Genomic DNA, 21877 nt, shown 5'->3' on the forward strand with positions numbered 1-21877 from the left:
ACACAGGCAGGACTTCCTGCAAGGTTCTTGGTCTGTGGGTAGAAAGCATAAGCAGTGGGGACATAGCAAGGATACAGCTAGACTTTCCTCTCAAGTGGGGAGGCATCTTTGTGCAATGGAGAGTGCTGGACTAGGAGCTGAGAAACCTGGGTCCTACTTTCACAGCTGGGACTCACTGGCTGTATGACCTGATCCTGGCTATTGGCCTCCTTGGATCATACTCCTGCCATCCAATGACAGACAAGGGCTGCATGTCTAAATGTTCTTTCCAACCCAGAAAAGTAGATAAATACAGAAGGAGATTGAGGAGACTCGAAACACATCCAAAGCGAGGTAGCTCCAGAGCATGAGTCCTCTGGCCTCAGTTTCTCCTCCTCCATTAGACCACTGACCAGATCAGGCCCCCTTCTGCCTGGCTGAGGCAAGGACAAAGGCCTGACCTCAGCCCTCCTTCCCTGTCTGTGCTTGTTTCTACCTCATCAGGTGCTCAGATGCTCTTCTCACATCCACTAGGATTCCTGTCTCTCAACTTCTGTTTTCTTCCGACTATCACGGAATTGTTTGCTCATTTACCTGCAGGGATGATAGATGTTAAGGGTTCATTTCCTAAGAGAGAAACTTCTAGCACTGCATCTTGGCCTTGTGCTTCAGGCACTGCCCTCTGCTGTTTGTAACGGACTCTCTCCTGTTTTCTCTCTGCCTGTGCCCCCCCACCTTCCCTCACCTTTTCCCAGGTTCGATCCATTAGCACCAACGTCCGGAGGAACCTGGCCTTCCACACACTCAGCCAGGAAGTCCTGCTCAAGGAATTCTCCACTATCTCCTGAGGCTGCCATGCATACCTGGGCAGCCACTGACTGCCCTTACCCATGAGGCTTCCTGGGCTGGAGGCGGGGGCGAGGGGAGAGGGCCTGTTCCCAAAGCTGGAGAAAAACACAGATACCGAGGTCTCTCGGTGAAGGCCGCACTTCAGTGGAGCTCGGACAGCAGGGGCCAGGATGGGCAAGCCAAAGATAATCTTATTTGGGGAGAGGATGGGTGGGCACAGGGAGACACCTTCAGAAATGTGGGGACTTCCAGGGTGGGCTCTCTGAACAACCCCTCATATTTCCAATTGAGATTACAAGTTGTGGCTACTGACTAATTTTCAGGAGCTGTTGGGTAAGCCTTAGGGTGATGCCAACACCTGGGGGGGTCAGTGGTTCTCCTAGGCTTCTGAAAACAGACTAACTCTCAGATGTAGGGGGAGCCAGTTCTGCTTCCTTTGTGCCCAGAAATCTGTGTCCCCTGCCCCCACCGGCACTTGACGCTTAGCTCAGGCTTAGGGTGGGGTAGGAATGGGATACGTTTTTTCTATTTTCTGAATCCAGAGCTGACTCCTCTGCTGTCTGACCACCACTTTGTGGATTTGATTCTTGGCAACAGGAGTACCTGTTTGCGTTGCCCTGCCTTCCAGCCCATTGACTCGTAAGCACTACAGGGTCACCACCTTAGCTTTTCATTTTCAATCTGGTTTAAATTGTCTTTAGGGTGTGTGTGTGAAATAAACATGGACAGGTTTTCTGGAGCCCTCAGGTGCCTACTTTGCTGGTTCCCTTTCCAGCAGTTTCCCCACCTCCTTAGCTACCCCCTCCTCTGGGAGCCTTTCTTGTGTCTGCTGAGCTCCCCTCCACGTGTTCCACCCCCTCACCCGGCTGTTGTTTACATCCAGCCTGCGTGAGAATTTCCTCTGGGGAGGAATCTGTTCCTGCTGTGGTCTGGTGCCTGGAAGGGAGAGAACTTGCTGGGGCCAGGCTCTGAAACAGGCCAGGTGAGCATCATGGAGAGGCCGACCTTTGGGAAGTTGGCCTATGGTCCCTTCTCTGGACAGCCTCCTTGGGACTACTACTGTAGGCTTTCTTGCCCCACAGCTGCCTTTGAAGTAGCTGCTGCTCTGAGATCCTCCCTTTCTAAAGCACTTTCTAAAGCCCTCAGGATGGTAGGGGGCAAGCAGCACAGGAAGAATCTGGGAGTAAGTACCAGAATCCAGCCATGAGAGCAGGTCTGGGACCTCCCCGGCTGCTATTCCACTTGGCTTCAAATCTTTTTGGGGTACTCGCTCTCCCTGGGAACCAGAGTTCCGACTCCAACATTGAGCAAATTCCAGAGAATCCACCATCGTGCTGCCATGTATAGTTGTAGATTCTTAAGGTATCAAGGGCAGGGTCATCTCTGATCACTAGATGGATAGTCCAGCCTGGGGCATTTAGTGTTTTCCACAGTGATAAACCCCAGAGGAGCAGGAGCTGGAAGCGGGTGGCAAGTTGAAGTTATTAAAAATTGATTTGTGTGGGACAGTCTTTTTAGTGTCTTTTCTGTTTCCCCTTAATCTCTGTTACCCAGAACCCCTTTCTCAATGACAGAGTTAAGGTAATCTCCCAGGTGCTGGTCTCATCTGGTTAGGGAACCCCTTATACGCTCTGTTTCTCAGTCTCCTGGTCCTAGTGGAAGCCAGTTCAGTTCAGAAGTTGTAGCCTCCCTTGCCTTTTGGGTGGAAGGAAGGAAGAAGAAAATCCCTTTACCTCAAAATGTGGTGTTAAGGAGGCCAGCCAGCCTATTTGGGCTGCTTCTAGATTCCTGCCAGCCTTTCATGTGAAGTGAATAAGGGCAGGTCCAGGGCATGAGGCAATAAGCAAAGCACTCCTTGCCCTCCATTTTAAAATCCCATCTCTTGGCCCATTTACATACACCTATTCTAAGAACTCCAAATAGGAATCCCATCCTTTCTTAGAATTTAACCCCAAAAGGAGCCCTCTATGCCCTGTCCATGCCCCAATGTCTATACCAGGTCTGTGGAGGACCCTCCAGAGTCAGGGAAAAGCCAGGAGTAGGGCATTGCTCCCAAACATAATCCTTCCTTCGGCTGCTTGTCCACTTCTCATGCTTGAACTCTCACCACAATTCCTGCTGGGTTAATTGAATCAAGTGCTTGTAAATTAATCCAGCTGAAGAGATTAAATGTGCTGGGGTCAATTTAGCTGAAGCTTTCCGTCTCAGCAGGTCACTCCTCCAGAGGAGTCATTGGGCAGGCAGGATTACCTGGGACACTGCCACCATACCATCAAAACACATCAGACATTGCCCCCGCCCCTAATCCTCATGGTGGTTGGGGGGCTTATGGGCTAGGAGCCCAGGAAGGATCGTGGGGGAGATCAGACTAGTAGGCTCAGTTGTTCAGTAGCCATTTCTGGGAGCTGGAGGTAGCCGAGCTTTGTGCTAGCCGCTAGCTTCAGAAAAAAGAGCTAGTCTAAGGGAAGGGGGCCTCATAACAAGGGCACTTCTCTCCCACTCTTGCCTGCAACCCCAAACCCCTCCATCATTTCCCAAATCTTCTGGAAAACAGAAGGAATCTAGGACAGGGCAGGTGACAGAAGAGAGCAGGGCAGAAAAGTTGAAAGAAAAAAAAAAAGGAACAAAAGAACAAGAAAGTCTTGAGAAACTGACCTGGCTCACTCTTTCTTTCCTTTTTCTTCCCAGTTGGCCAGCGGGGGTCATTAGATCAGGGAAGAAGGCACCTTGAGAGTGAATAGGGCCCACAGACAGGGTCCTGGAGTGGGTGAGGGTAGGGGTCCTTCCAAGAGAAGACAAAATTGTAGTCCACTGGCCTGAGACAAGCCTGCGTTAGAGGCTGAGTTGACCTTTGCATCCCTAACCCCCTTCAAGCAGGGTGGGCACTGGTGGGGGCCAAAGAGACTCATACATGGGTGGAGAACAACTGAGAAAATAGGGGCTGACAGGGAGACTGAACAGGGGACTCATACATACCCGGGCCAGTGCTGAGGGTAGGGGAAGGAGTGCTGAGAATCGGGGGCGGGGATTCCTCCTAGTGGAGCCTTTCTGGCCCTGTTCCCTCCTCCACCCGCAAGACCCGGGGCTTCAGGTTTAGGGGGTAGTGTTGCCAGAGAGCTCGTCTCCCTCCCCGCACTTCTCAGCTCACCCTTTCACCGGGTGCCTCCCCCGAACTGCAAAGAGGAGGGGGCGGGGGTAGGGGGAGCCAATCCCGGCAGCGCCAAAGGGGGGAGGTGGCGGTGACAGCCGCGGGGAGGGGGCGGGAGGAGAGGCGGCTCGGCTCCAGCTCCGGGCTCTTCTCCGCTCCACTCTGCCTCCGGCTCTGCGCTCACCTACTGCCCAAGCCTCCCGCTCCTGCCCCAGGATCCCCAGGTGGGCCCTAGACCGCGGCGGTCCCCAGGCTCTTAGCCCAAGCGCTGACTCTCCAGTCCACAGCCCCCGGCAGCGCACTACGCCGCCAGGGGGCGCCGTGTGAGTTCTCTGTCCCAGCCACCCGGCGCCCCCTCCCACGGCCCACGTTGGGACGGGAGGGGGGCGCCGGGGGCCATGCGGGGCCAGGGCCGTAAGGAGAGTTTGTCCGATTCCCGAGACCTGGACGGATCCTATGACCAGCTCACGGGTGAGTCAGTGGCTTGGGGGTCGGGGGAAGGAGGGTAGATTCCACCCCCCCCAGACCCTTAAGCCCCTCTAACCCCTGCCAGGCCCTTACCCACACTCTGACCCATTCCCAGGTAGCCTCCCGGCTGTTCTGGGCAGCAGGACACTGAGGTTCAAAGCCTTGGGTCCCGCGGGGGGGGTGGGGGTGGAAGGGTTGGGGGCAGAGCACGTGGGCAGGTGGGGAGAGGCAGCAGGTGTAGGCATGCATGACACAAGGCTAGGAGGGTGTCTATAGTGGGAGGTGTTACGTGCGAGAGCGCCTGTCATTCTTTGTGTCTGTGTGTATATATGTGTGTGCGCCTCCCACAGCTGGTTGCCATGTGCCCTGGGCTTGGTGACAGCCAGGGTGAGTGTGACTGCGTGTGATTGTGCAATTGTATGCCTTGTCAGATGTTTCAGTGAGGTTGTGTAGGACCCTGATTGTACTAATGAAGTTGTTTTAACCAAGTATCTCTGTTCTGTGTGCAACTCTGTGCTTTGAGTGTGTGATTTTCTGTATGAAGAGGCATGTGACTACCAGTATGCGTCAGGTCTTCACTTTATGGTGGTATGTCTCTTTGTAAGACTTTATGACTGTGAACCTCCTGGGACAAGCATGTGTTAAAGTGGGTTGTGTTGTGTTTTAATTGTGAGACTGCGGGTTATATTGGTGTTTGATACTGATTGTGTACTTTCATGTGGTGATGTCTGCAGTGGGGCTCTGTGAGTGTCTATGGTATGTCTTACCCTTGCTGCCTCTCTGGCTTCCTGGGGCAGAAGGGGGTCTTTAGTGCACACCACTGCATCCCCACGTTTTCCACAAAGAGCCCGGGTCGACCCAAGGAAGGACTCTGGTATCCATCTACCCAACCTGGCTTCCGGGAGTGTCACCAGCTCCTGTGGGGCGGCTTTAGTTAATGCTGGATCGGATCAGCACCCCCCCACACACAAAGTATTTAGAGATCATTCTTACAACTGAAGCTCCTTCAACCCCCAACAGCCCTCCCAGAACTTCACCCAAACCCAGAGGAAAACAAACCCTCTAGCCTCCCCTCCAGACCCAGAGATAGAAGCTCTAGGCCTGGGAGGTGCCATGTGGCCTCCCCTTCTAAGTATCCCCCCAAACCACTTTGCTGCTCAGGCATCCTCTCTCTCCCACACTGGGGAGGTATGTGAGACCAGTACATCTGTGCCTGTGCATATTCCTGGGTTTGGTAGGCAGATCCACGTGTTTGTGTGGGTGACTGTGTCACCTTGTGTACATTTCCATATACGTGTGTTTCTGTCTCTCATTGTGCAGCCTGCCCAAGAACTCCAACAGAGAATGGGAGTAGGGAGACTGTCTCCCCTGTGTCTGAAACAAACTGGGGAGGTGAAGGGAGGCCATGATCCTTGTCTGTCTTGAGGAGAGTGAGGTTAAGACTTGGGGATGAGGAGAGGACTAGGTTGTAACGCCTTGAAAAAGTGTCTCCCCGACTAACACACCCTGGGGAGGTTCTCGTCCCTATGCCCAGACTCCCAGAAGGGGGAGCCCTTCCACTCAGGCAGGCCCCAGATGTGCCCTAGATGTGCCTCAGGCCTGGATGGATTCCAAAGGTCCAGGTGACTAGCTCTGCTTTAGACTGTGTTCTCACCAACTCAGGATCCTTGAGAGTAGTAAGGCCCCCAGCGCCCTCATTAGCACCACATTAATCAGTGTTTTCTTCCTGCTTTAACTGATCCTCCCCTTTAGTGGAATCATCTGCTCCCCACTTGGCTATTTGAATCAGAGATTGGGTGGGAGTGGGGAAGCCCTTGTACGGGAAGGTGCAGGAATAGAAGTGTGAATACCAGCTCTGTATGACTTTTGCTCTCTGGGCCTCATTTTTTTCATCTGTAAAATGGGAAATACTACTTCCCACCTGCCTGCCCCCCAAGGGAAATAGTTCAAATGTTGACAAGCGTCAAGAATCTTGTTCCACGTCATCAGCATCCTCGCTGTAGATAGCTCCACACGCGACTTGGGAAGTAGAAATAAGACTACCAGGAGCTCTCCTTTCGAAGGAGGGCTTACCTTACAGCGGGAGATAAATGGGGTTGGGAAGCCGGTGTTAAGGCGGTGGGTGCCTGAGCTGAAGCCGGATGGGGAGTCGTTGTCCGCGGTGCTGAAGCGCTTGCAAGGCGGAAGTGCAGCAGGGCCAGCCAAATTCCCAATGTTCCTTCCTTGTGCAGGCGGGATTCCTGGAATCGGACCTGGGGGTATTCTTGGCTTCAGTCATCCCGGCCTATCAGGCTGACAGGGAGGGGGCGCTAAAGTCATACCTCAGGTCATTCTGGGTTGCCCCAGCCTCTTTCCTTACCCACTCCCACCCCAGGCTCAAAACAAATCTGGGGGAGACTTTTAGGAGAAAACAATCTGAGCCCCACTCCGCCCCGCCCCGCATCTAGCACCTCCGGGCCCGGCAGGACCTATTGGCAGTGCGGCGAGGTGGGAAAAGGCAGCGATCCGCTGCGGCCCTGTCCAAGCCAGAAGCAAGGAAAGGACTGGAGAAGATGAGGAGAGAGTTGGGACCTGGCTGGCCAAGTCCTGAGCTCGGGTCCCGGCCTGGGATCTCCGGAGTTGCGTCCCTCCGGCCATAAATATTGTTCCTGGACTGGCGCGCCCCCGTGTGGTTTTAGAGGAGCCATGCTTGCGGAGCTGATTCCAGATGAGGATGTTGCTAAATCAAGTGGCAAGGTTCCATGGAGTTCAGGGGTGACTCTCGCCTCGTAAATGTAGGATTTTCAGCCAAAAATACGGGATCCCAGCCGGAAGAGTGGGATCCTCATAGGCTCTGTCAGAAGTTTAAAGGCGTTATTGGGTCCTGGAAGGGTTCACTTTGGGTATAACCAGATAGGGATGAGTCCAGGGCCAGGACTGTGGGTAGGGGGTCTTCTCCTCGATGCATCTGGCAGACAATCGGCATATGAGGGGAGAGTGTGAACCCGCCGGACCAGGACACAGGGACACAAGACAGTTACAAGAAAAAGATATTCAGAGCCAGACGACAGAGACCAGTAGGGCACGTCCCTGCCGCCCCTTTGTCACTCCAATACACTGGTCAGTTCCTCCTCTTCCCTCCTACTCTCGCGCCCATTGGTCCAGGAAGTATGGAAGTGTGGGGAGTTGCCATGACAACTAGGTCCTCTAACCCCTTCGCATCTCTGTGTCAAAATGGGAAGAGGAGGGGTGTGACAGGCAGAGAGTGAGGGGATGAAGAGGGGCAATGAAAGATATGTTCATTCCCTCTCCAGCTCCTTTTTCAAAAACCGTGGGTGCCCCCTTCCCCACCGGAAATTCAGAAAATATTCCCAGAGAAGGCTGTGAGGGAGAGTCCTGCCGCCCCTCCCCCCCGGCCCCGCCCCACCCGAGTCTGGGAATTTGGGGGGCGGGTGCTTCAGGCGCTGGGTCCAGGGTGAGTTCCCCTCGTGTGGCCGGGAGAAGACGGGAAGCGGAACGAGGCTCTATTGCCTGAGATCCTGGTCCTACGGGTCCGGCCCTCCCGCGCCGCCCACGCAGGGCCCACTCCGTTGGGGGCGGAGATCAGAACGCCCCGGGCCTTGGGGGCGGAGCTTGACCTCTGTGCTCACCGCAGGACCATGAACAGATGCCCCCGCAGGTGCCGGAGCCCGTTGGGGCAGGCAGCGCGATCCCTCTACCAGCTGGTGACTGGGTCGCTGTCGCCAGGTATGAGGAAGGGAGGAAAGGGCTGGACCCCTCAAAAAGTAAGCGAAGTGGGATAGGAGCCTTACAGAGGTGGGGAGAGAAAGGGCCCCTCACAGAGATGGAAGGGGCAGGATCCTTCAAAGAAAAGAATTTAAAGGGCAAGACTCCACTCCAAGAAGTGGAGCTTGGGATAGGGTCCCTTAAAGAGAAGATGAAGGACATAGGGGTCTTCAAAGAGGAAAGGAGAAGGGGCATCATGGTCCCTCACAATGGTGGAAGAGGGGGCAGGGCTCCTTACTGAGAGCAGAGGTGGGGGCCTCAAGCAGGTGGATGTAAGGGGCAAGGCCCCTCACAGGGATGAAGGGAGGAAGCTTGCAGCAGAGCAGGGAAAAGGCAAAGCTCTTTACCGAATTGCTTAGTTTAATGGGATCTTAAGATGACTAGGGGCAGTGTGCAGAAGGAAAAAATCCTGAGGTGGGAGTGGACCAACATGAATTCAGCCAGTGAGTTTATGCATGATGGATGGATAGACTTGTGTGGCATAAGGATTGTATGTCACCGTTTTGTCTATCTCTGGGAGTCTGTATTAAGGGGGTTTGTGCCTCAATGGGGTTGTGATCACTGGGGCTGTCCACCCCTAGGGTTATGTATCCCTGGAATTCTGTGACACTAAGGCTGCATGTACCTGGAGTTCTATGCTTTAGAGTTCGGGTGGGGGTTCCTGAGTCACACTAAGTTAGCTGTATAGACTTCATAAGGTTGTACCTTGGTGTGGGATTTGTGCAATTTATGACATGGATTGTGGGTATCATATCATGGCACTGCTGAGATTATGCACACCTCCACTTGGGTTTCCTTAGATCTGCCTGGGCAGGGCCCACAGAACCCAGCATCTCCACCCCACCTGACCTGGGGAGACCAAAACATCCTAGCCTGCTGGCATTCTGGGATCTGTAGTTCTCTGGCTCTCTGCACAGTATCCCCTTGAGCCCCTGGAGTATAAGCAGGCCTCTCCTTACAATGTGCTCCCAGAAGGAGAGGAGATGGGGCTGAGCCAAAGCCATGCTTGGATGTCTCTTGGGAAGCATGTGTCCTCCAAGCCCCCTGCTTGGGCCTGTCTCAAGTGACAGATGGCTGGAGCCAGGCGGGGCCCGCTCTCAATCATAGCAGGCGTGACTTCCAGGCCCTAAAATAGCCCCAAGGCCTAGGGAGGTCATTAATTACCTGATGCAGCTGGGGGCTGCTCTGTCTTCTGGCCTGGCTGGGGATGGAGTGGGGCTGGAGGGCTCACAGAAGGGTCTTTACTGGTTGGGTTCTTCACTAGGGGAGCAAGGGCAGACGGGAAAGTGGGACAGTTACATACTATGGGCCCCCTTCATTAGGCAGTATTTCTCTGGGTTTGAACTTCGGGAGGTAAATAGCTAAATGATAGGTGTATCTCCGTGGTGAGATTTGAGGGATCTAAGGGAGGGCTCACCTAATGCTTCAAGATAGTTTTCCCTTCAGCCCTCACTCTGCCTGAAGTGTTTTCCTTAAGACTTCACTCCTCTGGGTGAAGAGCAAAGTGGCACAGGGATGCCTGGGGAGGACAGACCTGGGCAACCTTCTCACAGAGCCCAGAGACTTGAGAGGTCTCTGAGTGGGGGGGGAGAGAGAGCCTGAAAAACAACTTGCTCTTTCACTCCTATCAGGTCCTCTCACCAGAGGCCTGGTTGATTTAGGACCTTGAGTCCTGTGAGGCTGGGTCAAGGTCTCTGAAGGTTGAGGGTGAGGGTGAGAGAAGGAAGAGGAGGGTCTGCAGACAGGGCAACCGGCTAAACGGCTGTCAATCTGTCCACCTGTGAATCAGCAGCAGAGAGCAAGGAGATGCTGCTGTTCTGCCTCTTTCCAATCAAATAGCCTGGCTTGGCATTCGAGGCTCCATGGAATCTGCCCCTTTCTGGGCTTATCACTCATAGCTCCCCCGATACGAACTAAGCTGCAGTCACTCAGGATTCCTTGACACCTCCACACACGTTGGAGAGACAGCCTGAGGGAGCTGGCAGATCACTGGTTCTGGTTCAAGTCTCTATCTATCCTTTATCATCTGTGTTATCTTGGGACAATCACTTCTCTGAGCTTCAGTTCCTTCATCTGCAAAATGGGTATACAGCTACTCAATCTGACCATTTCAGCTGTAAACGCAGGAATAATAGACCCTACCCCTCAGGTCTATTATGGGGACTAAATGAGATAACATGTGTAAAGTGTCAAGGACACAAAACATGCTCAGTAAATGTTGGTCCTTTTGTTAAGGTAGACTGTTGACATTTTAGCCATTTAAGACATTTAAGAACCAGCTCAAAAAATACCCTCTGCAGGTTTTTCCTGGGCTTCCAGTTAGAAGACTAGAGCTCATTTCATGGCCTGCTTTGAACAGTTCCTACCACGTAGTAGGCACACAACAAATATTTTTTGAATGAGTAGATACGTTATAGTTCTGTCAGTGGGCTGTCTCTCCCTGCCCAGGAGAGCCAGAACCCAGTTTGGTTCACCTTTGTTCCACAGGCACCAGCTCAGAGCCTGGCATTCAATTTGTATAGGTCTGGGCTTCCCTGGTGGCGCAGTGGTTGAGAGTCTGCCTGCCGATGCAGGGGACACGGGTTCGTGCCCCGGTCCGGGAAGATCCCACATGCCACAGAGCGGCTAGGCCCGTGAGCCATGGCCACTGAGACTGCGCGTCTGGAGCCTGTGCTCCGCAACGGGAGAGGCCACAACAGTGAGAGGCCCACGTACCGCAAAAAAAAAAAAAAAAAAAAAAAACCCAAAAAATTTGTATAGGTCCAATTTTTTAACATCTTTGCCCTCTAGGAGCTTGGAATCTAATTGAGGGAACAGGACTGATCCAGAAAGACCTGAGTTCAAATTTGCAACATCTCCTCTTAGCTAGGTGACCTTGAGCAAGTTCCTTTACCTTTCTGGGCCTCATTTACCTCATCTGTGAAATGGGCACAATACTATTCACTCTGCCTACCTCATGGGGTTGTCATGAGAAGACATGGAAATAACAGTGTTTGTGGAAATGCTTTAAATTGCTAAGATATGTAAGGGGCAATATAATACTATTAATAGTGGCAGTAAACAATTATAAGCAATTACTCTGTGCTAGGAATTATTCTAACAGCTTTCCGTGTATTAGTTCATTTAGGAGGGCCCAGCAACCATTTGAGGTGGAAACCGAGGCACACAGCGATTAAGAACTTTCCCAGTTAATTCCAAGGGGCAGAGCTGGGATTTGAACCCAGGGAGTCTGGCACCCTGGCCCACACTGTTACCTACCATGCTACGCTGCCTCCTTTTACTGTTCCCACTGATAACATTACAGACTTAGGTGCTGAGTTTTGAGGGCCCAATGGGCTATCGTAGAATTTCAGGTATCTGGGGCCTGCTGAGGGCTGGAGGCTCTGAAGGGAAGGGAATTTAAGCTGTCTCTAAAGGACAGGTAAGAACTGTAGGATAGGAGAGCAAAAGGGAGTTCATTCCAGGCAGAGGGAATAGCAGGAGCAAAGCCACAGAGACAGCACTGAGTTTGGTGTGATTGGGGGACAGTGAGGAGGCGAAACTGGCTCAAAAAAAGGGATCTGCCGATGAGGGTGGGGGAAGGGTATTAAATGCCAGGTATGGATTTTGGACAGTGAGAGGGAGATGCTTGCTCATTTCATCTGTAAACCTGTAACCTCCAAAGCTGTGAGAAGCCAAAGACAGTCCCTGAGTTGACTTCTTCCTGGGGGAGAGAGGGGGGACAAGCAGAGGACCAAGCCTGCCAGAGGCATACCCTCCTTCCCAAGGATGTTGGAAGGGTTGGTGGAGCGGGAAGGGGTAAGATACGGTGTGAGATGGATGCCTGACCCCCCAGTGGTGGCCATGTAGAACTGCAGATCCGTGGACCTCAAATGAAGCAGTAGGGACTAGCCCCCATCCCCACCCCCACCCTACAACTGAGGCTGAAACACATCCCAGAGCTGGACGAGGTGGCAAGGGTCCCTTGGGTTAATCCCCCTAAACTGGGCCTCCTGTGTGGGCAAGCTGTCTATGAAAGGAGCCAGTGTAGCGTGGTGGTTTAGAGCACAGGCTGAGTCAGGCTGGGTTAAAATTGAGCTCTGACACTTATTGATCTTGGAGATTTTCTTAAGCTACTTTTGTCTAGTTTTCCCACCCATAATATGGGGATAACAGTACCTCCTTCATAGGTTTATTGTGAAAATTCAGTGTGATAATGTCTGTAAGCACATAGCCCATTATCTAGCACATACTGAGTGCTCAATCCCTAGCCAGCTGTGGCAGTAACCCAGAGACTATCTTCTGGCTCCCTGGTTCTGCAAGCCTCTCCCCGCCCCACTACAGACACCACCGCTGCCATCACCACCACCTTGAGGGAGACCGGAAGATGGGGGAGGGGCTCCAGGAATACAGTGGGGCTGTGTGGCTCCCTTGGAAGGTTCCGATTTCCCTCCTACTCTGGGTTTCTCCATCAGCTCAGTAAAGATTCCCAAAGAACAGGGAGGGTTTTGGCAGCTCCTGGGTGAGGCCCCTGCCAGGAGGAAAGGAAGAGCACATCCCTCCTCTCCCAAGGAGCTTGATTCTCTGGGTCCCAAAGGCAGCTGCAGTAAGTCCCCTCCCCAGAGGGTCATGACAGGGCTAAGGGGCTATTTTCCTGCCCAGGCTACTGGACCTAATCCTCTCTCCCTTGGGCCTCAGTTTCCCTGTGGCCTGTGGGAAGAGAGTGCTTCCCGCCTCTCAGTCTCCATGGCAACCGCTATCGATGATGGTGGTGGTGTCCTCCTGACTGGAGAGGTCACCACCTTCTCCTCCCTTATATTCTCATACACTTTCATGCAGATACAATTACACAACCACCATAGACCCATACTCCTAATTATATGACACATCCATACTACCAATCTTCAGACCCACATGCCACAACCCTGCTAAAATACAGATACCTCACACCCCATACAACACTCAGAAATACTCCAGTACACTCTCACACACACATATGGGTATGGTTACATACCCATATACACCACACACACCCCTAAGACAGGTGCACAATCATGTGTAAACACACACAGACACACGTAAGAGGAGGTATACATACTTTCCATACACATACAGGAATATACACACAAGAAGACACTCAGACACCCATAACATATTCTGACCCACACATCTATTACGTATGCATGTGCAGCTCCTAGTTTCACACACACGCACACACACACCCTGCCCTTCCCTGCCTTCTCTCTAAGCACAGGTCTTCCCTCTGCCCCCTCTCTTTGGCACAGAGTAGCCACAGGGTGTCTGAGGGAAGCTGTCTCAGGGGCAGAGGCAGGGCACTGCCCCCCTACTCTGGCCTGGCCTGGCCCATAGCCTTCACACCAAAAGCTCCAGAGGAGATACCAATCCATAGGCAGGAGTGGCCCCGTGAAGAGGAAGAGGCTGTGGCTTGGAGGCTGTGGCTGGGAGGCCTGTGGGGAGGCGGGGGGAGGGGGAGAGGGAGGAGATCCGGGGAGCGAGAGGGGGAGGGAGACTGCGGGCAGTCCTACTCAGGCTGGGGAGCCTGAGGGGGAGGAAGTGTGAGTAGGGAGGGCCAGCCTCAGCCTGCGGGGCCATGCCCCCGGCCCACCATGAACCTGGAAGGCCTGGAGATGGTCGCTGTGCTTGTGGTCCTCGCCCTGTTTGTCAAGGTCCTGGAGCAGTTTGGCCTCTTTGAGCCTGTCTCCTTGGAAGGTAACCCAGGTGTCTGGGCATGTCTGGCCTGCTGGCTACAAGGACTGTGGCCCGCAGGGCTGGGGAGAAGATTACTCTGACTTTATGACTGGGGTGAGGGCTGCAGGGGTAAGCAGGTTAGTGATGGGATGGGACATCTGGGGGAGGGGAGGAGAGGAGTTGGGGGAACAGGACATCTGGGAGAGGCAAAGAGGGGGACTCAAGGAGTGGATCTGGGGGAGGCGAGGAGGGAATCTGGGGGATTGGGTGTCTGAGGGAGGTGAAGAGAGAGAGGACCAGGAGCCAGGGAGGTGATGAGGGGGTACAGCATAGGGGGACTGGGATTGAGGATAAGGGGAAACTGGGGGAAAAGAGAAAAAGTCTGGAGACAGGAATAGAGGAAGGAGGTTCCAGGGGTCCTGAGATAACACCAGACTTCTGGGGAGTCCCTTTTGGGGCCAGGGACCCACAACGGCTCTGAAGATGTGTGTGACTCACCACACCTCCATCCTTGCAGGCGTGGGTTACAGGGTGTGTGTGGACTCAGTGTGTGAGAGATACAGGGGGTGTGGCTGTGTGTTCACGTGTGTGAGAAAGGACAAAACGTATGACTACTTGAGCCTGTGTATGTGACAGGGGTGTGATTTAATGTGTCTGAGTGACAGAGTGTGTCGCTTTATGAGATGGCAGATGTGACTGTGCCTGAGGGGCACAGAGTGTGTGGCTGAGCCTCTTTGGGCATCTGATTGTGTGTGTGGCTATTCCCAGAGTTCCCTGATGATATACCAGCTCCATACCCAAGGCTAGGGATGGGGTGGGTTCTGGAGGGACAGGAATGGGATCACTGTGAATGAGACATTCATAGACAAATCTGGTAGGAGAGTGAGGGGTGGATCAGATCAGGGACCCTGCCTCCCAAGCCGCCTTGCCTCTCCCAGGTCCTCTCAGGATCTAAGGGCAGAATGGGCTCCAGAGTCTAGAGTGGGAAGTGGGAAGGCAATTCTCCACCCAACCCAAAAGTCAGGTGGGGAGAGTGATACTGGAGGTAGAGAGGGGAACATGTTCTGCCTCCCCAGGGAGTTTTAGCCTCTCCCTCTTCTTCATGCCGAGACCTGTGCAGCTCCATAGCATGGCTACAGGAAAACAGGCAAGAACCATGATAAGAGGACTGCAGGGTAGACACCTGGGAGAACTGAAAAAATGTGAAAGGAGCTAGGGAAGAAGGTCCGTGAATTGCCTGCTCTAGGATTCCATAAGAGCAGAAAACTCCTAGTCTACCCTCCATCCTCTGCTGATTTATTGGGGTGGGGTCGGGTGGGTCGCAGGGATTGGTCCTAGATGAACTGGGATTCATCCAGTCCTGAAAAGATGAAGTCAGTCGGGCTCTAACTTTCCATCCCCTTTAGACTATTGGTGGGAAGGGGGGAGGCATCCTGTCTGCTGAAGGCACCCCCTTTCTCTTCCCACCTTCAGAGGAGCCTAGAGGAGACTGAGTCCTTGGAGCAGGCAGGGGACCAGATGGGGGGATGTGTGAAGAGGGGGAGGTTGGGAGAGGTGGGGGTAGCCATCCCCCAGTCCAGAGGCTACTACACCACCAGAGGCCCCAGGCACAATCGGCTTCGGGAAACCAAAGTCCAGGCTAATGGAGCCCTGGGCCAGAGGCCAGGCCGCCATCGATCCCTCACCCAGCTCACTGCCTCCCCCCCACCTCTCCATAGCTCCTGGGGAGAGAGGACAAATGGGAGGGAGAGGAGGCGCTGACGTCAAGCAGTTCCCTTCTGGGAGCACAGCATCTTCCTGAGGGTGGAGCCGGCTTGGGAGGCAGGGCCTGCAAGGGAGCTGAGGTGCCAATCTACAACTAAAGGAAACTGGGCCCCTCCAGGAATGGACTGAGGCCAGCTTCAGTCAGTATGCCAGGTCCAGTGAGCTCTGGCCCTGGAGTCTGGAGGTGGGTGCAGCCAGGAGACAGACACAAAACAGGAACTTGGAGGGTCTCCCTGGGATACAATTAGAGCCGTAGGACACATGTGTAAATAAGAGGAAGTGAGGGGAACTGTGATCAGTGGGCTCTGGGTAGTCCCACATTACAACAAAATACTCATCTCCAAGGTCTGTCATTGCCTCAAAGCTTGCTATAATTTCACCTTCAAAGAGTAAGCCATACTGGAAAAGACTGGGAAGGGACACACTTTAAGGGTGGATGAGTTCTCTGAGAACTCTGTTCTGCTGGCAGGAAGATTCTAGGTGCCTTGGAATGAGGGGTTACAGGCAAGAAAGGTGGGGGTGTACCCAGGGCAAATGCAGGTTCTGTGGGTGAGGTGCAGTCTTAGGTATCTGCGTGCCATGGCCACCTAGGTCACAATATGATATGGGCATGTGTGTGGTGACCTTGATATGTCATGGTGACCACACTGTGATGTGATGTCCCAGGGTCACTGTTCTTGTGTGGTTTGATCATGCTGTGTGTAAGATGGCCTGTATGGTTCCTAATGTATGTCTGTCATGTTTTTGCCAGGTCAGTCACATTTGTATATGTTTGTATTAAGAAGTACTAGGTCAAAGTGTGTATGTCTGTGTGTGTGTGTGCATGTGTTGGGAGGCCACTGGGTATGAATGAGGTACTAGGTATCAAGCGGTCCTTGTGTGGTATCCATCACTCTGATTTATCATACTATGTATACACACCTGTCACTGTGTGTGTGTGAGAGAGGCAGGCAGCCCCCGGGTTGGACATCACCCTCAGAGGTCCAGCTGTAGCACTGGAGCCAAGGACACTGGGCCAACAGAGACTGAGGCCAATGTTACTTCCCCCCCGGCCACCTCGCTGTTCCCAGCTGTGTCCCTTTATACAAGGTGCCGAGCCACCTTGGTGGACTTTCCATGCCTGTGAAACCCACTGGACTCCTCTAACTGGCCCCAGCTACTCTCACCATTACCCACCCCCCATTTTCCCCCAACACCCGCCCCCAGCCGGGGTTGATCTGTGATGGTGGGGAGGGTACAGGGAACAGAGGGACAGTGGGGTTAATGTACCTTCCTGGGGTCTTCTCTCTTCCCAGGCCACCCTCCAGGGCCCACTAAAAAAGCGCTGAAGCAGCGGTTCCTCAAGCTGCTGCCTTGCTGCGGGCCCCAAGCCCTGCCCTCAGTCAGTGAAAGCAAGTGCCTCTCCTGTGCTTCCGGGGGTGGGGCCAGTATGTGTCGGGGTGTGACCGGTGTGAGGGGAGCCGGCCTGCGTGTGTGGGGGCGTGACCAATGTGGCGGAGGTGGGCTAGGCACTGACTGACCAGGAGTGTGAGGGGGCGTAGCTACGCAGCGCAGAGCGGAATGTGTGGGCGTGGTCAGTTTGGAGGCGGGGCCTGAGTGTGTGGGCCATCTGGGTGTGCGAAATGGGCAGGATCTGGGTGTTTGGGCGTGGTCAATGTGACAGGCTGAGGCCACTCTGAGCCTGTGTGAGTGTGGCCAGTGTGGCAGGGGTAGGACCAGGCGGCTGTGAGGGTCTGTGCGTGGCTTAGCTGGGGTTAGTGTCTGGCCGCCCTCCCCGCTCCAGGGCATGTTTTGGGCCTTGAGATGTAGGTCACCAGTGCCTTGACTAGATGGATGCAAGTGTAATGATGGAGCCCGCCTTCCTCCAGATGCCAGGATACTTGAGTTTCCTAGTACCAGCCTGGTCCCCAGTTGAGTGACCTCGCTTTGTCTGTAGGCTTCAGTTTCCTCATTTGGGCTTTGTCCACCTCACAGGATTATACATACTGCATCTTTGCAAGCTATAAAGGCCCGGTTTGTACTCATTATTTGAGAAGGTCGTTGTGTTTGATTCTGCTGGGTCCCACAATGGGGGTCGATTCGGAAAAAGGGCAGGGGGATGTGCGCGGGGTCCGATTCGTGTGTGTCTGTGCTCATTCGTTACGTGTGCCTCTGTGCGCGTGGGGGGCTGGGGTGTGTGCACTGTAACACGCAGGTCTGTGAGATTTGCTGTGAGTGTGAGGGGCGAGGTGTGTGCAGCTGGCCGGGTCCTCCGCTTTCTCGGTGACAGTTCGCTCCCTTCAGCATTAGCCGCCCCAGCCTCCTTCCGCCCCCACAGACCCCGCCCGCTGGACCCAGGTGACTTACTCTCCTGGTGGGGGCGGGGGCGGGGGACTTCGGGAGCCTGGGGTGGGGGCAACTGCCTGGGGACTGGATGTTGGGAACAGGGGCGGGGCTGATACGGGGCCAGGGGTGGTGGCCTTCTCTAAGGCACACTAGGGCTGTGGCAGGAGTGGGGTGTGGAGGGGGCTTGGCTGGAGCTGGGCGGGGCATGGCTCGGGCATGGCTGGGATGGGCGGGGCTTGGCTGGAGGGAAGGATCTGGGCGGGGCAAGGGTGAGACTGGGCGGATCTGAGTTGGTAAGGGGAGGCCCAGAGCTCGAACCCTCAGAAGCCCCCTCTCCAACCCAATTTTCCTACTCCTGGCCTCCTGGGACGAAGACGGGGCTGGGGGCCTTTCCCTCCAACCAGGGATCAAGGGCCCAGAGGCCAGCGCTGACTCAGACCCCGGGCTCTGGGGCCAGGCCTGGCCTTGGCCTGGGCCCGCTGATATACCTCGAAGCCGACCAGCATCTTCTTTCCTTGCCTTGATGTCCTTGGCTCTGGGTCCAGGGAACTGGCAGGCTGGTCTCCGGCGTCGGATATGGGGGGATGGATGGTTCAGTGATTTTGAAGAGGGGTCGTGGGGGACAGGCCTGAGGCGCGGCTGTCCCCCCCCAACCGCCCCCACCCCGCAGACAGCGTGGAGGATGAGTTTGAACTGTCCACCGTGTGTCACCGGCCCGAGGGTCTGGAGCAGCTGCAGGAGCAAACCAAGTTCACGCGCAAGGAGCTGCAGGTCCTGTACCGGGGTTTCAAAAACGTGAGTGCAAAGCTGAACCAAACTGGGGAGGGGCAGGGCCTATCCAGGACTTTTCTGAAAGGTTGGCCTGGAGGCTTTGAGGAGTGACAGGGGAGGGGAGGAGAAGGGACAGCTCCCCTTCCACCACAGACCGAACTTCTGGATAGGGGTTCCTGCTGGTTTGAGAAGGGGTGGAGCCTGTAGATTGGTCTGTCAGTTCTGTGCTTTTTATTTGTGCTCTTGGGAGAAGTCTTCCCTCCGGGAGAAGAGCTACATGGTGAGCCCCCTGGAGACACAAAGATTTCCCCTCTCTCTGGGAGTCTCTGGACAGGGAGGGTTGGGTGGGAACATGGTGGGGGAGGCGCGGTGAGTGGAAGGGGGTTTTGTCTCTTCCTTCAGTCTGGTTTCCTTCCCTACGCTACCCCTAGGAATGTCCCAGCGGAATTGTCAATGAAGAGAACTTCAAGCAGATTTACTCCCAGTTCTTTCCTCAAGGAGGTGAGGGGACAAGTCCTGAGAGGAAGCAGCTGTCCATCTCTAGGCTGACTTGGGGAGAGGGCTGGAAATGCCAAGTGAATGGGGTTTGAGGAGCCCCATAGAGGTAGGGAGGTAGGAAGTCCTCTCCTGTCTGGAAGCCAAGCGTACTCATCCACACTTATCCTGCAGACTCCAGCACATATGCCACTTTTCTCTTCAATGCCTTTGACACCAACCATGATGGCTCAGTCAGTTTTGAGGTGAGCTGGAGACTGTGGGCCAGGGAAGCATGTTTCCTGGGGCTTCAGGGCCAGGCCAAACCCAGAGAGAGGGTTGGGTGAAAGGTATCAGAAGACCCATTTTCCCCTGCCTCCTTCCTAGGACTTTGTGGCTGGTTTGTCAGTGATTCTTCGGGGAACCACAGATGACAGGCTGAACTGGGCCTTCAACCTGTATGACCTCAACAAGGATGGCTGCATCACCAAGGAGGTACAAGGCAACTGAACAGCTGGAGGGGTTGTATGTGTGTGGGGAGGTGTAAAGGGCCCATAGGAGGGAAATGTGACCCACATATACATCACCAGCAAGGGGTGGGGTCTGCCCTAGGCTCTAGGCCTTCTAGTTTGGAGGCTGGAGGCTCTGAGGAGGAATCCTCTTCTCTCTCGGCCTAACAGGAAATGCTTGATATCATGAAGTCCATCTATGACATGATGGGCAAGTATACATATCCTGCACTCCGGGAGGAGGCCCCAAGGGAACACGTGGAGAGCTTCTTCCAGGTGCCTGGGACTGGGTAGGCTGGGTTTTAGAGTGAAGGGAAGGAGGTGAGGTCCCAGAAGGGAACTTACCTGAGTTCTGCCTGCCTCTCTCCTGTCATCCCTCCTGTTTTCCCTGCCTGACTACCTTTCTGCAGAAGATGGACAGGAACAAAGATGGCGTGGTGACTATTGAGGAATTCATTGAATCTTGTCAAAAGGTACAGGGCCCTGCCCTCTACATTTCCCTGGTCTGGACTCAGGGCCTGATTCAATGATGTAAGAGAAGGCTCCTTTGGGCAGAGTACTATTTCCCTAACTCACCGCCACCTCTGAATCTTTTTCCTTCATAACTTGGGGAGGCCTGTCCCTTCCCCACCTCTCTGGGTGTCTCCTTCCTCACTGCCTCTCTCTGTCTCTGAATGTCCCCATTTCTGAGTCAGTGTCCTTCTCCCTGTCTCTGATAAGCTCTTTTTCTTTCTCTCCAATCTGCCTCTCTCCCACCATGGCTACAGGACGAGAACATCATGAGGTCCATGCAGCTCTTTGACAATGTCATCTAGCTCTCCAGGAGAGGGGGTCAGTTGTTCTGGGGGGACCTTGCTGTAGCCCTAGTCCAGGCGGACCTCACCCTTCTCTTCCCAGGTCTGTCCTCATCCTAGCTCTACCCTGGGGGCTATAGGAATCCAAGAGCCTGGGGATTCAGTGGTCCAGATTGCTGGAGCTGAGGGGGCTATAGAGTGGGCAGAGTGTATCTGTGGGGTGTTCCCAACTCCCAACAGCTCCCCCTTCCTGCCTGAAACTCAGTGCTGAGGGTGCCCCTGCTATAGGAATTGAGTGGTCCTCCCCCTTCCACCCCCACTTGAGAAACCACAACGCTAGACAAAATGTCTCCTGCTATGGTGCTTCCCCCATCCCTGATCTCATAACCATTTCCCCTAAGACTCCCTTATCAGAAAGGCTGTTCTGTCCTTGTCACTGACTGGCCTTTCAGACCAGGGCCTTTGAGAGCCCTGTAGGAGGTGGACAAGAATGTAGAGGGAGTAATCTTAGGCCTGAGCCAGTGCTTAGGTCCTAGGAGGTAGCTGGGGTAGAGAACAGAAGGGCCTGGGGATTATCAGTGAGAGCATGCCAGGCTATAGCTTTGAGCTCTACAGGTCTGCCATTCCAAGCTGTCAGAATATGAATTTCCAGCCTCTTCAGAAGACCTTGTTTCCTTGGAAATACCCCAGAAAATTTCCAAGTATCCCAGGAGAGTCTGGGATCCTGGTGTTTGGCTCATCCCTGGAATTCCCTCCTCTCCTCCCTTCCTGTTTGTGTAGTGGTGGTGGCAGCAGAGGGAAGATAGGTGGGAGCTGTCTTGGCTGATACCTGCCAAAGTTTCAGCCTACCCTCTCTGATGGCTGCAACTTAAGTTTTCATCTGCCATTTCCTCTAGACTTGGAGGCATAGAGTAAGTCAGGGACCACACAGTGGATGCCTTAGAAGAAAAAGGAAGGAAGGAGGCAGGCATAGATTTGAACCCAGTGTGGGGGCATTTATTAGACTCTGTGATATACCCAGGCTCTATTCCTGCCCCAACATAGCCTCCTAATTGCCCACCCAGAATCTCCTCTTGCTCTATTCAATCTACCCAGAGATGCCCCTGAGCACACCTTGAAGGCAGGGACCATAGGACCCAGGTCCCACCCCACTGTCAGCACCCCTGCCGTGCCGCCACCCCTTAATATATCTGCTTGTCCCATTTAGCTCACTCTCCCAGTCAGCTGTGATCTGAGGGGGAGGGTCCCCAGGGAGCCCCCTTTCCTATCAGAACACTGTTGACTGCTTTGCATTTTTGGTTCCTCTGTAATTTTTGTAAAATAAGAAGTACACCAGATCCAAT

The 21877-nt window shown here is 54.1% G+C and overlaps 2 protein-coding genes across 11 annotated transcripts in view; both read left to right on the forward strand.

The window, feature by feature from the left end:
* The window catches only part of ARMH3 (armadillo like helical domain containing 3), a 180545-nt gene extending 178206 nt beyond the window's left edge, over window positions 1-2339 (forward strand). For all 5 annotated transcript variants that reach the window (XM_081228629.1, XM_081228626.1, XM_081228627.1 and 2 more), the window contains exon 26: window positions 735-2339. In XM_081228629.1, the coding sequence (XP_081084755.1) occupies window positions 735-827 (93 nt within the window). In that variant the 3' untranslated portion in view covers window positions 828-2339. The remainder of the gene's footprint in view (window positions 1-734) is intronic.
* A 1574-nt stretch (window positions 2340-3913) lies between these two features.
* KCNIP2 (potassium voltage-gated channel interacting protein 2) lies at window positions 3914-21863 on the forward strand. 6 transcript variants are annotated; one of them, XM_081230293.1, is made up of 10 exons: window positions 3914-4447; window positions 16957-17067; window positions 17945-17998; window positions 18657-18781; window positions 19189-19258; window positions 19427-19497; window positions 19619-19726; window positions 19912-20016; window positions 20151-20213; window positions 21431-21863. In XM_081230293.1, exons 1-10 carry the CDS (start codon window positions 4375-4377, stop codon window positions 21584-21586), a joined length of 936 nt encoding a protein of 311 aa, XP_081086419.1. In that variant the 5' UTR covers window positions 3914-4374; the 3' UTR covers window positions 21587-21863. The 6 variants fall into 6 exon arrangements, with proteins under 6 accessions (XP_081086419.1, XP_081086417.1, XP_081086418.1 ...); XM_081230291.1 differs by having other exon boundaries at window positions 17900-17998; window positions 20508-21551; XM_081230292.1 differs by having other exon boundaries at window positions 20151-21551.
* Window positions 21864-21877: the final 14 nt, after the last annotated feature.

The sequence above is a fragment of the Mesoplodon bidens genome, assembly GCF_964165515.1.
Source record: "Mesoplodon bidens genome assembly, chromosome: 1".
NCBI classification, from domain to species: Eukaryota; Metazoa; Chordata; class Mammalia; order Artiodactyla; family Ziphiidae; genus Mesoplodon; species Mesoplodon bidens.